The sequence below is a fragment of the Bos grunniens genome, chromosome 4, assembly GCF_055505025.1.
Source record: "Bos grunniens cultivar Pamir isolate PY7600 chromosome 4, Bosgru_T2T1.0, whole genome shotgun sequence".
Lineage (NCBI taxonomy): Eukaryota > Metazoa > Chordata > Mammalia > Artiodactyla > Bovidae > Bos > Bos grunniens.
In genome coordinates, this window is record NC_141168.1 from 5,722,083 (window position 1) to 5,734,724 (window position 12,642).

General features: G+C 41.0%; 1 protein-coding gene across 1 annotated transcript in view; it reads right to left on the reverse strand.

Moving 5' to 3' along the window:
• The window catches only part of GALNTL5 (polypeptide N-acetylgalactosaminyltransferase like 5), a 51,996-nt gene extending 41,257 nt beyond the window's left edge, over window positions 1-10,739 (reverse strand). Inside the window, exons 1-2 of the mRNA XM_086394815.1 lie at window positions 10,445-10,739; window positions 3,359-3,479 (exon numbers count right to left, since the gene is read on the reverse strand). Of these exons, the coding sequence (XP_086250941.1) occupies window positions 3,359-3,479; window positions 10,445-10,706 (383 nt within the window). The 5' untranslated portion in view covers window positions 10,707-10,739. The remainder of the gene's footprint in view (window positions 1-3,358; window positions 3,480-10,444) is intronic.
• Between the last annotated feature and the right edge of the window lie 1,903 nt (window positions 10,740-12,642).

Genomic DNA, 12,642 nt, shown 5'->3' on the forward strand with positions numbered 1-12,642 from the left:
CACTCTGATGATAAAACCAGACAAGGATATTCAATAGTGCTCTTACAAACACTGATATAAAATTCCAAACAAAATTTTGGAATTTCAGCAAAATCAAATGCCATAATATATAAAAAGGATAAGGCATCATGACCAAGTAGGGGATATCCCATAAATGTAACCTCTGTTTAATGTTAGAAAATCAACATAACTTACCATCTTTACAAGCTAAAGATACACACATCTCAATGCACAGAAAAGGATGTAACAAAATCCAATATCCATCTGATAAAAAACTCTCAACAAACTAGGAATAGAAGAGAATTTCTGCTACCTGAAAAAGAACCTCTATGAGAAGCCTAAAGATAACATCATACTTACTGGTGAAAAACGGAGTGTTAAGATCAAGAACACAGCAAGGTTGTCCAATATCACCCCTTCTATTCAACACTGTACTAGAGATTTTAGCCAGTGTGATAAGTTAAGACAAAGAAAAGCATCCAAATTGAAAAGTAAGAAGTAAAAGTGCAGATGTCATGAACATCTTCGGAGAAAATCCAATGAATAAATTTTTGTGATCCTGTGCTAAGCAGAAACAAATTATAAAAATATTGAACTCCATTAAAACTAAAAACTTTTGTTTTTCAAAAAGCACTAACTATTGAGAGAATGAAAAAACAAACCATGGGCTAAGAGAAAATATTTGTAATTATATATATGATAAAGGTCTTACACCTAAATATATGAAAATTTCCCCAAACTCAATAATAAGAAAAGAAATAATCCAATTTCAAAACAGGAAAAATATTTGAAGTTTAAATTTAAAATGGGCAAAATATAAAGAAGATACACAGATAGCAAGTAAATACATAAATAGATGCACAATATCATTAGATATCAGGAAAATGCAAATTGAACACTGCAGATGGTGACTGCAGCCATGAAATTAAAAGACGCTTACTCCTTGGAAGGAAAGTTATGACCAACCTAGATAGCATATTCAAAAGCAGAGACATTACTTTGCCAACAAAGGTCTGTCTAGTCAAGGCTATGGTTTTTCCAGTGGCCATGTATGGATGTGAGAGTTGGACTAAAAGAAAGTTGAGCACTGAAGAATTGATGCTTTTGAACTGTGGTGTTGGAGAAGACTCTTGAGAGTTCCTTGGACTGCAAGGAGATCCAACCAGTCCATTCTGAAGGAGATCAGCCCTGGGATTTCTTTCGAAGGAATGATGCTAAAGCTGAAACTGCAGTACTTTGGCCACCTCATGCGAAGAGTTGACTCACTGGAAAAGACTCTGATGCTGGAGGGATTGGGGGCAGGAGGAGAAGGGGATGACAGAGGATGAGATGGCTGGATGGCATCAGTGACTCGATGGACGTGAGTCTGAGTGAACTCTGGGAGTTGGTGATGGACAGGGAGGCCTGGCATGCTGTGATTCATGGGGTGGCAAAGAGTCAGATATGACTGAGCGACTGAACTGACTGAATGACTGAGATCCCACTACACAGTCATTCGAACGGCCAAAATTAAAAAGACTGTTCACACCAAGAGTTGGCAAAAAGGTGGAGGAATTGGAAACTCTGTAGATTGCTACAGTAATCAAAACAGTATGGTGCTGGCATAAAAAACCAACACACAGATCAGTGGAACAGAGTGGAAAGTCCGGAAATAAACCCACACATATGGTCGATTAATTTACATTACAATGAGCTCCAATGAGCCAAGAATATAAAATGTGGGAAAAAGTCTCTTCAATAATTGGAAAAACTGAACAGCCACATGCAAAGAAGGAAATTGGATCTCTATCTTATACCATATCCTCAAGTTAATTAGAAATTAATTAAATGAATATAAGACCTAAAACTGTTAATCTCCTAGAAGAAAAGATAGGCAGTAAGCTCTTTGACATCAGTCTTGAATTTTTCTGGATGTGACAGCAAAAGCAAAGGTAACAAAAGCAAAAATAAACAAGTAGGACTATATCAAACCAAAAAGCTTCTGCACAGCAAAGGAAACCTTCAAGAAAACAAAAAGGCAACCTACTGAACAGGAGGAAATACTTGCAAATCATATATCTGATAAGGTGTTAATATCTAACATATGTAAAGAAGTCACACAACTTAATAGTGAAAAAACAAACCAATCGGATTTAAAAATGGGCAGAGGATCGGAAGAGACATTTTTTTTTTTTCCCCAAAGAAGACATATAGATGGGCAACAGGCGCATGAAAAGATGCTGAACATCACAAGCAATCAGGAAAACGTAAATCAAAACCACAGTGACATACCACTTCATACCTGCATGAAAGGCGCTTATCAAACAGCCAAGAAGTAGCAAGTGTTGGCGGGACGTGGAGAAAAGGGAATCCTTGTATGCCATTGGTGGGAATGTAAATTGGTGCAACTACTATAGAAAACCAGTATTGGAAGTTCCTCAAAAGACTAAAAATAGAACTGCCATATGAGCCAGAAATTTCTCTTTTGGGTATTTATCTGAAGAAAACTAAAGCACTAACTCAAAAAGATATAGGCACCCCCCTTGTTCATTACAGGATTATTTACAAGAGCCAAGACATGGAATCAACCTAAGTGTTTATGAGTGGTGAATGGATAAAGAAAATATGATCTATATCTATCTATAAAATTCATCCATTAAAAAGGAGGAAATCTTGCCATTTGCAACAACATGAATGGACCATGTTGTTGAGGGCATTTTGCTAAGTGAAACAAGTAGGAGAAAGGCAAATCCCACATATGCGTAGAATCTAAAACAAAGGAACAAAAAACAGTACCTCTCCCCCAAAAAACAAGTTCATAGGTACAAAGAACAGACTGGTGGTTGCCAGAGGTAGGTGAAGGAGATAAGAAAAGCACAAAATTCCGTTGTAAAATAAATGTCATGGGGATGTAACGTACAACATGGCAACTGTAGCTGAAAACACTGTATCCCGTATTTGAAAGTTACTAGAAAAGAGGATCTTAAAAGTTCTCATCACAAGGAAAAAAAAATTGTATCTATGTATGGTGCTCCTGTGCTGGGCTCAGTCCCTTCAGTCCAGTCTGACTCTTTTCAACTCTGTGGACTGTAGCCCACCAGGCTCCTCTGTCCATGGAATTTTCCAGGCAAGAGTACTGGAGTGGGTTGTCGTGCCTTTCTCCAGGGGATCTTCCTGACCCAGGGATCAAACCAGTGTCTCCTGCATTGCAGGTGGATTCTTTACCACTGAGCCACTGGGGAAGCCCCTGTGTATGGTGATCAGTGTTACTTAGACTTACTGTGATGATCATTTTGCAATATGTACAAATATCAAATCATTATGTTGTATATCTGAAACGAATATGTAATATGTAAAAAAAAAATCAGAGGGAACATACATGACATTCCTGGTATCTGGCACGTTTCTGTAGTGGCCCAAGTTTTTACTGATAATGGAATTAAATCCATATGTTGAATATCCATGAATAACTTCTGGGATTGAATAGTTAAAATTCTCACCTGAAAGAAAAGGTGTTAAGTCACATAAGTATAGGTTTACCACCGTCACGTTGATAAAGGACAATAACAAAGATATCCTGAATTCACTCCTTTTATAACATGTCAGAGTAGTTTTTGTGGAACCTAAACTATGCCCAGATGACAAGGTTAAAATCAAAGGATTCACACACAGCAGAGCAGAGCCCTTAGCAAACCTGAACAATGAGTTACACTCAGTCATTCAGTCTCTCCAGAGAAGTATGTGCTCAGCCTCCTTGGTCACATCATGATTCAAAACTGTCCTGCGAAGCTATATTGACTGAGGGCTTTAGGGAAGGCGAGAGCTTAAGTCCCTCTTCCCAAACTCTGAGAGGATACAACAAGATGACGGAGGACAGCCAACACATCAGTGTGCGGCAGTGTTAGTCCCTCGGTCGAGTCTGACTCTTTGTGACCCCACGGACTGCAGCCCACCAGGCTGCTCTGTCCATGGAATTCTCCAGGCAAGAATACTGGAGTGGGATGCCACTGCCTTCTCCAGGGGATCTTCCTAACACAGGGATTGAACCTGGGTCTCCCCCATTGCACGTAGACTTTACCAACTGAGTCACCAGGAAAGCATTAGTCGTAACAATAAATAAAGTTGGCATAAAGTGAAAGAAAGTGAAGTCACTCAGTCATATCTGACTTTTTGCGACCCCATGGACTGTAGCCCACCAGGCTTCTCCATCCATGGAATTTTCTAGGCAAGAGTACTGGAGTGTGTCACCGTTTCCTTCTCCAAGGGAATTTCCCATTAAAAGATAAAAACTCAAAAAAAAAAAAAAAAAAAAAGATAAAAACTCTTAGATGGTAATAAAAACCAAAATGTAACCATAAAAGATAAGTAAGATGAACTAAAATGGTTAAAAGTGGAAGAATGGTCAAAGAATACAGGAGTCAAAATATTTTTTAAAGTATAGAATTCACTGGAAGGACAACCCAGAAAGTCATTTTATACTTACAATAAGTTACAATAAAGATTTAATAGTCATGAGCTTGTAGACATCAAATAATGCTGCAACAAAATACTTAAAGAAAAAAATTTAAATATATCAATATATACTGCCACAAATAAACAGAAACGGAATTTTTTAAGAACAACTGCGAATCAGAGAAAAAGTCAGAAACTTGAATAATGCAATTAGTTACGTTTTCTTAGTAGATTTATATTGTGCTCTGTTTATGGGAGAATGAACTGTCTTTTCCATTGCCTGAGGAATGTTTTCCAAAACTGATGTAAATTCTATATTGCTTATAAAGCGGGTTCCCATCAAAAAGCAGTAACCCCATTTCTTTTAGGTCCTCTTTCTTACACCTAAAAAAATCCTCGGCATGACACAGCAGATAATTGTGGGGGTTCTCTGAAACATGGAGGTAAGGGGGCAGATTGGCTAGGGGCCTCAGGACCGGGGGAAGGACACAGTGGGCTCCTGATTTCTTTGTTGCCTCCCGTAAGTCCCAGACTTCAGTTCAGTTCAGTTCAGTCGCTCAGTCATGTCTGACTCTTTGCGACCCATGGACTGCAGCACGCCAGACCTCCCTGTCCATCACCATCTCCCGGAGTTTACTCAAATTCATGTCCATTGGGCCGGTGATGCCATCCAACCATCTCATCCTCTGTCGTCCCCTTCTCAGACAGGGTGCTGTCAAAACCTGCAAGTGGAACCACTAATAGGCATAGACAAAAGAAGCTCCCAGATAAGCCTGTTGCACCTAGCCACAGGGCCAGGAAAGCGGACAAACAAAACCACAGAAAACTTTTGGCAACAGCCACTCTAGTCGAACCAGCACCAACGGGAGAACTACAGCGCCCCCTGTGGCTCCCAGCAATACATATGCGTGCACAGTTGCTCAATAGAATCCAACTCTATTCGACCCCATGGACTGCAGCCCGCCAGACTCTTCTGTCCGTGGAATTTCCAGGCAAGAATACTGGAGTGGCTTGCCATTTCCTTCTCCAGGGAATAATACATAATGACCCTAAATAGAAGCATGCCAAAAACCAGCCACAAAATACATGAAACAAAGCCCAATAGAGTTGAAAGTAGAAACAGACAAACCCACAATTATTATAATTGGGGTCTTCAACATCCACTCTTAACAACTGTCAGAACTACCAGCCAGAAACGCAGCAAGGGTACAGAAGAACTGAACAATACAATCAACCAACCGGATCTAATTGAGATTATATATATATGAAGCACTTCACCTAACAATATCAGAATACAATTTTTTTTCAAGTATCCATGGAGCATTCACCAAGATAGACCATATCCTGGATCATAAAACAAACCTTAAAGAAACCTAAAAGAATTGAAATCAGGCTCTCCTCCTCACTAGGGAGTAGTAAATTTTGCTTCTGGAATATGTGCTGTGTTCAGAGATGTCTGACTCTTTGTGACCCCATGGACTGTGGCCCACCAGGCTCCTCTGTCATTGTAATTTTTGAGGCAAGAAGCCTGGAGTGCGTTGCCATTTCCTACTCCAGGGGATCTTCCTGACCCAGGGATTGAACCTGCGTCTTTTGTGTCTCCTGTTTTGGCGGACGAATTCTTTCCCACTGTGCCACTTGGCTTATTGAATAAAAGGCACCTTTTATTTTATAACGCTTCTTGAATAAAACCCTTCGAAAGAGAACAAAAATGTACAGCGTGGCAACTACAGTTAACATACTGTATTATATACTGTATCGTACACTTGAAAGTTGCTAAGAGTTATCATCACACAAAAAATATTTAACTATGTGTGATGATGAATGTTAATGAAATTTATTATGATAACTAAGTTATGACCAACCTAGATAGCATATTAAAAAGCAGAGACATTACTTTGCCAAAAAAAGTCCATCTAGTCAAGGCTATGGTTTTTCCAGTGGTCATGTATGGGTGTGAGAGTTGGACTTTGAAGAAAGCTGAGTGCCGGAGAATTGATGCTTTTGAACTGTGGTGTTGGAGAAGACTCTTGAGAGTCCCTTGGACTGCAAGGAGATCCAACCAGTCCATCCTAAGGGAGATCAGTCCTGGGTGTTCATTGGAAGGATTAATGTTGAAGCTGAAACTCCAATACTTTGGCCACCTGATATGAAGAGCTGACTCATTGGAAAAGACCCTGATGCTGGGAAAGATTGAGGGCAGGAGGAGAAGGGGATGACAGAGGATGCGATGGTTGGATGGCATCATTGACTCGATGCACATGGGTTCGGGTGGACTCCGGGAGCTGGTGATGGACAAGGAGGCCTGGCGTGCTGCAGTTCATGGGGTCGCAAAGAGTCAGACACGACTGAGCGACTGAACTGAACTGAACTGATTTGCAATACATGCGTGCGTATGTGCCTGCTCAGTCCCTTCAGTCCTGTCTAATCTTTGCGACCCTATGGACTGTATGTAGCCCACCAGGCTTCTCTGTCCATGAGAGTCTCCAGGTAAGAATATCGGAGTAGGTTTCATGCCCTCCTCCAGGGGATCTTCCCAACTCAGGGATAGAACCCACCTCTCTTGCATTGCAGGCGGATTTGTTACGGCTAACCCCCTGGGGAAGCTGGTGTAATGTATACATATATAAAATCATTGTTGTACACTTAAAACAAGGTCAATGTTATATACCAATTACATCTCAATTTTAAAAAGAATGAAAAGAGAAGGCACAGACTTGTGCAAAATATTTGCAACTCACGTATTAAAGGATTTGAAACTAGAATATATCTTTTAAGTCTTAGAAATCCCAATCTTTAAAGTCTTAGAAATCAGAAGACTAACATCCCAATTTAAAAATGGACAGGGGCTTCCCTGGTGGTTCAGTGGTAAAGAATCCGCCTGCCAATGCAGGAGACACAGGTTTGATCCCTGATCAGGGAAGATATCACATGCCTGCGAGCAACTAAGCCTAAGTGCCGAAACTACTGAAGTCCTAGCTCCTAGAGCCCGTGCTCTGAGATAAGAGAAGCCCACACACCGCTAGAGAGTGTCCCCCACTCGCCTCAACTAGAGAAAAGCCCACGCAGCAACAAAGACCAGCACAGCCATAAATAAATAAAACGATGGATAGAAGACTTGGAGAAGCACCCTATAAAAGAAGATGTGTGGTCATTAACCACATGAAAAGGTGCTCAAAAATCCTTAGTCATAGGAAAATGCACATTAAGGCTACACTGATACCTACCATTTCTCACCCATCATAATGGCTAAACTCTAAATATCTGACCATGTCTGGTGTTGACCAGTCTGGAGAAGATGGATTCTCCTCCACTGCTGAAGGGGACAGATATTGGCATCCTTACTTTGGAACACAGTTTGTCATTTTCTTTAAAGTTGAGCATTTTGTTGTGGTTCGGTTTCTAAGTCATGTACGACTCTTTGCAACCCCACAGACTGCAGCAGCCAGGCTTCCCTGTCCTTCATTATCTCCCGGAGCTTGCTCAAACTCATGTCCATTGAGTCAATGATGCCATCCAACCATCTCATCCTCTGCCATCCCCTTCTCCTCCTGCCTTCAATCTTTCCCAGCATCAAGGTCTTTTCCAGTGAGTCAGTTCTTTACATCAGGTGGCCAAAGCATTGGAGCTCTACCTTCAGCATCAGTCCTTCCAATGACTATTCAGGACTGATTTCTTTTAGGATTGACTGTTGGATCTCCTTGCCGTCCAAGGGACTCTTAAGAGTCTTCTCCAGCACCACAATTTGAAAGCATCAATTCTTTGGCACCCAGCCTTCTTTATAATCCAACTCTGACATCTGTACATGACTACTGGAAAAAGCATAGCTTTGACTATATGAACCTTTGTTGGCAAAGTGATGTCTCTGCTTTTTAATACACTGTCCAGGTTTGTCATAGTTTTTCTTCCAAGGAACAAGTGTCTTTTAATTTCGTGGCTGTAGTCAACCGTCCACACTGATTTTGGAGTTCAAGAAAACAAAATCTGTCACTGCTTCTACTTTTCCCCTTCTCTTTGCCATGAAGTGATGGGACCAGATGCCATGATCTTAGGTTTTTGACTGTTGAGTTTTAAGCCAGCTTTTTCACTCTCCTCTTTCACCCTCATCAAGAGGCCCTTTAGTCCCTCTTTGCTTTCTGCCATTGGAGTGGTATCATCTGCATATCTGAGGTTGTTGATATTTCTCCTGGCAATCTTGATTCCAGCTATGAGTCATCCAGACCAGCATTTCTCATGATGTACTTTGCATATAAGTTACATAAGTAGGGTGACAATATACAGCCTTGACGTACTCCTTTCACAATTTTGAACCAGTCCATTGTTCCGTGTCCAGTCCTAACTGTTGTTTCTTGACTTGCATACATGTTTCTCAGGAGACAGGTAAGGTAGTCTGATATTCCATCCCTTTAAGAATTTTCCACTGATTCTTGTGATCCATACAGTCAAAGTCTTTAGTGTAGTCAATGAAGCATAAGTTTCTCTGGAATTCCCTTGATTTCTCTATGATCCAATGAATGGCAGGGGTTCAGATCACGCAAGACCTGGAGTTGACTGTGGCTTAGATCATGAGCTCCTTATTGCAAAGTTCAGGCTTAAGTTGAAGAAAGTAGGGAAAACCACTAGGCCATTCAGGTATGATCTAAATCAAATCCCTTGTAATTATAGTGGAAGTGACCGAGTCCAGTGATTAGATATGGTAGAGTGCCTGAAGAACTATGGACTGAGGTTTGTAACACTGTACAGGAGGTATTGACCAAAACCATCCCAAAGAAATGCAAGAAGGCGAAGCAGTTGTCTGAGGAGGCTTTACAAATTTAGCTGAGAAAAGAAGAGAAGTGAAAGGCAAGGGAGACAGGGAAAGATATACCCAACCGAATACAGAGTTCCAGAGAATAGCAAGGAGAGATAAGAAAGTCTTCTTAAGTGAACAATGCAAAGAAATAGAGAACAATAGAATGGGAAAGACTAGAGATCTCTTCTAGAAAATTTGAGATAGCAAGGTAACATTTCATGCAAAGGTGGACACAATAAAGAACAGAAATGGTAAGGACCTAACTGAAGCAGAAGAGATTAAGAAGAGGTGGCAAGAATACACAGAAAAACTATACAAAAAAGGTCTTGAAGATCTGGACAACCACTGTCCTGCGGTCACTCACCAAGAGCCAGACATCCTGAGTGTGAAGTCAAGGGGGCCTCAGGAAGCATCACTACGAACAAAGCTAGTGGAGGTGATAGAATTCCAGTTGAGCTATTTCAAATCCTAAAAGATGATACTGTGAAAGTGCTGCACTCAATTTGTCAGCAAATTTGGAAAACTCAGCAGTGTTCACAGGACTGGAAAAGATCAGTTTTCATTCCAATCCCAAAGAAGGGCAATGCCAAAGAATGTTAAAACTACTGTACAATTGCCCTTACTTCACATGCTAGCAAGGTAATGCTCAAAGTCCTTCAAGCTAGGCTTCAACAGTATGGGAACTGAGAACTTCCAGATGTATAAGCCGGATTTAGAAAAAGTTAAGCATACAGCTTCCATATGAACCATCCATCCTGTACCGAGGTATTTACCTAAGAGAAACAGAATATTTTTATACAAAGACTTATATGTGAATATTCATAGTGGCATTGGAATTCACTCTAGAACAGCTACAAATACACTTCAAACACATGCTATACTTTGCTTAAAGAAAATGAGGAAGATATCCAGGGAGGAGGAAGAATGGGGGTGAAGTTTTTACTGTACCTATTAAAATTTATTTCTTAGAAACACAGAAAGCTATCTGAAGCAAATATAGCAAATTACTTTAAAATTCTCACGTTTATGAGGCAAATACATACAAGCCTGTTTGTGTTATTTTCTCTCGGTGGGTATATATATATATATGAACATATATGAAATACTTCATAATTTAAAATTGCATTGCTCTAAAAAGGACAGTCTCTTCCTCTTCCCAATATTCAATTTATGGTATATTTTCCCCTTACCATGGCTAACAGAGGAAATCAAAATACTTACCTGAACTTAACAACAACTTGGGTTCTGCGGGTTCATCTTCACTAGCCCTTTCCACTCTCACGTTGTAAGCTCTCGGTAAGTGCACTGAGTCAGGTTTGCTTTGCAGTTTTTCTCCAAGGGACCAAATTAATGGATTTCCTTTCTCCTGGATCTTCTCTTGCTTCTTCACATGATTGTAGTGAAGATAAATATTAAAGACGGCTATCCAGATGCCGAATGTCAAGGAGGCACAGAATAAACACTGAATTATAACATTTCTCATTGTAAACCTAGCATTTTTGAAGGTCCGTTTTAATATTTCCTAAACCGGAAGGATTTACGAGAAGCTGTATTAGATATTTTGATGGTTTGGAGATCATCTACTTGGCTTAAATTCAATTTACAGTGTTTTTAAAACAGGATCGTTTTGACACCAGTGCTTATCCCATACTTTGATAAGATAAAGTGTACCCTTAGGAAAAAAACCTCTTAAAACTCCATATTCATAAGATTTCTGCTGGGCTGTAGTTGTGCCATTCAGGATCTTCATGTCGAGTGTGGGCTCTTAGTAACAGCATGTGGGGTCTAGTTCCCTGACCAGGGATCAAACCCAGGCCCCCTGCATTGGGAGTGCAGATCCCCAGGGAAGTCCCCTCATAAGATTTTTTTAAAGTCTAATGTATAACATGCTTATAAAACATACAATATCATTTAAAGTCATCGACCCAAACTCCTGAGATAAAACTAAAGGAAAAAATGTGAAAGAAGGGTGTTTCATCCCTCGCATGCTCAGCCCATGTAGGAGTGATAGCATAGGTCTTTGTTTTAAGAAAGCGGATCTGACACTAGTCAGACTGTTGCTTGCTGTTGCTTAGTCGCGTAGTCTGTGTGACCCCACGGACTGCCACCCACCAGGCCCTCTGTCCATGGGGATTCTCCAGGCAAGGACACTGGAGTGGGTTGCCATGCCCTTCTCCAGGTGATATTCTTGACCCAGGGATTGAACCTGGGTCTCCCACATTGCAGGCAGTTTCTTTACCATCTGAGCCACCAGGGAAGCCCAAGAATATTGGAGTGGATAGCCTATCCCTTCTCCAGGAGATCTTCCCAACCCAGGAATCAAACCAGGGTCTCCTGCATTGTAAGTAGATTCTTTACCAGCTGAGCTACCAGGGAAGCCCCAATCAGACCATTAGAAATGTATTGATAAAAACAAGCAACATCCCAAGGTGGAAAGAAGGTGGGCAAGGAGCAGTGTGGACCCCACTGATGGGACTGTGGAATGCTGCAGCCACTTTAAATCTCGGTCTCAAGTCCACTCCTGGCCACAGGATCAGTAACAAGGGCCAAGCCACATCATAGCTTGGCTGGGAAAGTGCAAGACCCACCCCCAGGGAGGAACATCTGTTCCTGAGATCTTCAGGGCCCAGGCATCACCACCAGTGGAGTCAGGGCCTGTGTCTGGGTGGAGTCCTGAGGATGCTGGGTAAAGGGAGCAGGTGTGTAAAGCTGGATTTGGTAGTTTACTAACACAGGAGCATTCTCCCAGGACAGAGGACCTAACACCCTCACCAAGATCTTGGTCACACTGTAAAGGTTTGCTGATTGAATGAATAATCCCTTTAAAAATGAAATACTTGATTAAGGAAAGAAGTATCAGGATTTCCTTGGTGGTACAGTGGATAAGAATCTGCCTGAGGATGCAGGGGACATGGGTTCAATCCTTGGTCCTGGAATATCCCACATGCCAAGGAGTAACTCAACCTACTAGACACAGCTACTGAGCCCACATGTTGCAAGTACTGAAGCCCATGTGCCTAAAGCCTGTGCTTTGCACCAAGAGAAGCCACCGCAACGAGAAGCTTGGGCAATGCGACTAGAGAAAGCCTACATGCAACCAACAAAGTCCCAGAGCAACCAAATAAGTTAAGTAATTATAAAAAGAAGAAATATCCAATGTGTAAGAGAAGAAGATAACTTCTAATGAGGGAAAATGGGCGGATTAAAGGAACTGGAAAGAGAATGAAGCTGTTTGAACATCATCCTATTAAATGTCATTTTAAGAGACTTCTGTTTTGAGGTTCTCCAAAACCCGAAAGCAATTAGAAACTAGTTAAAGGAGAAAATAGTGAAGGGAGGCCCCCAAATTTAATATACAAAATATACACATGAATTCATGTGATAAAAGTATTACTGAACAATAAATTGATATTCTCTGG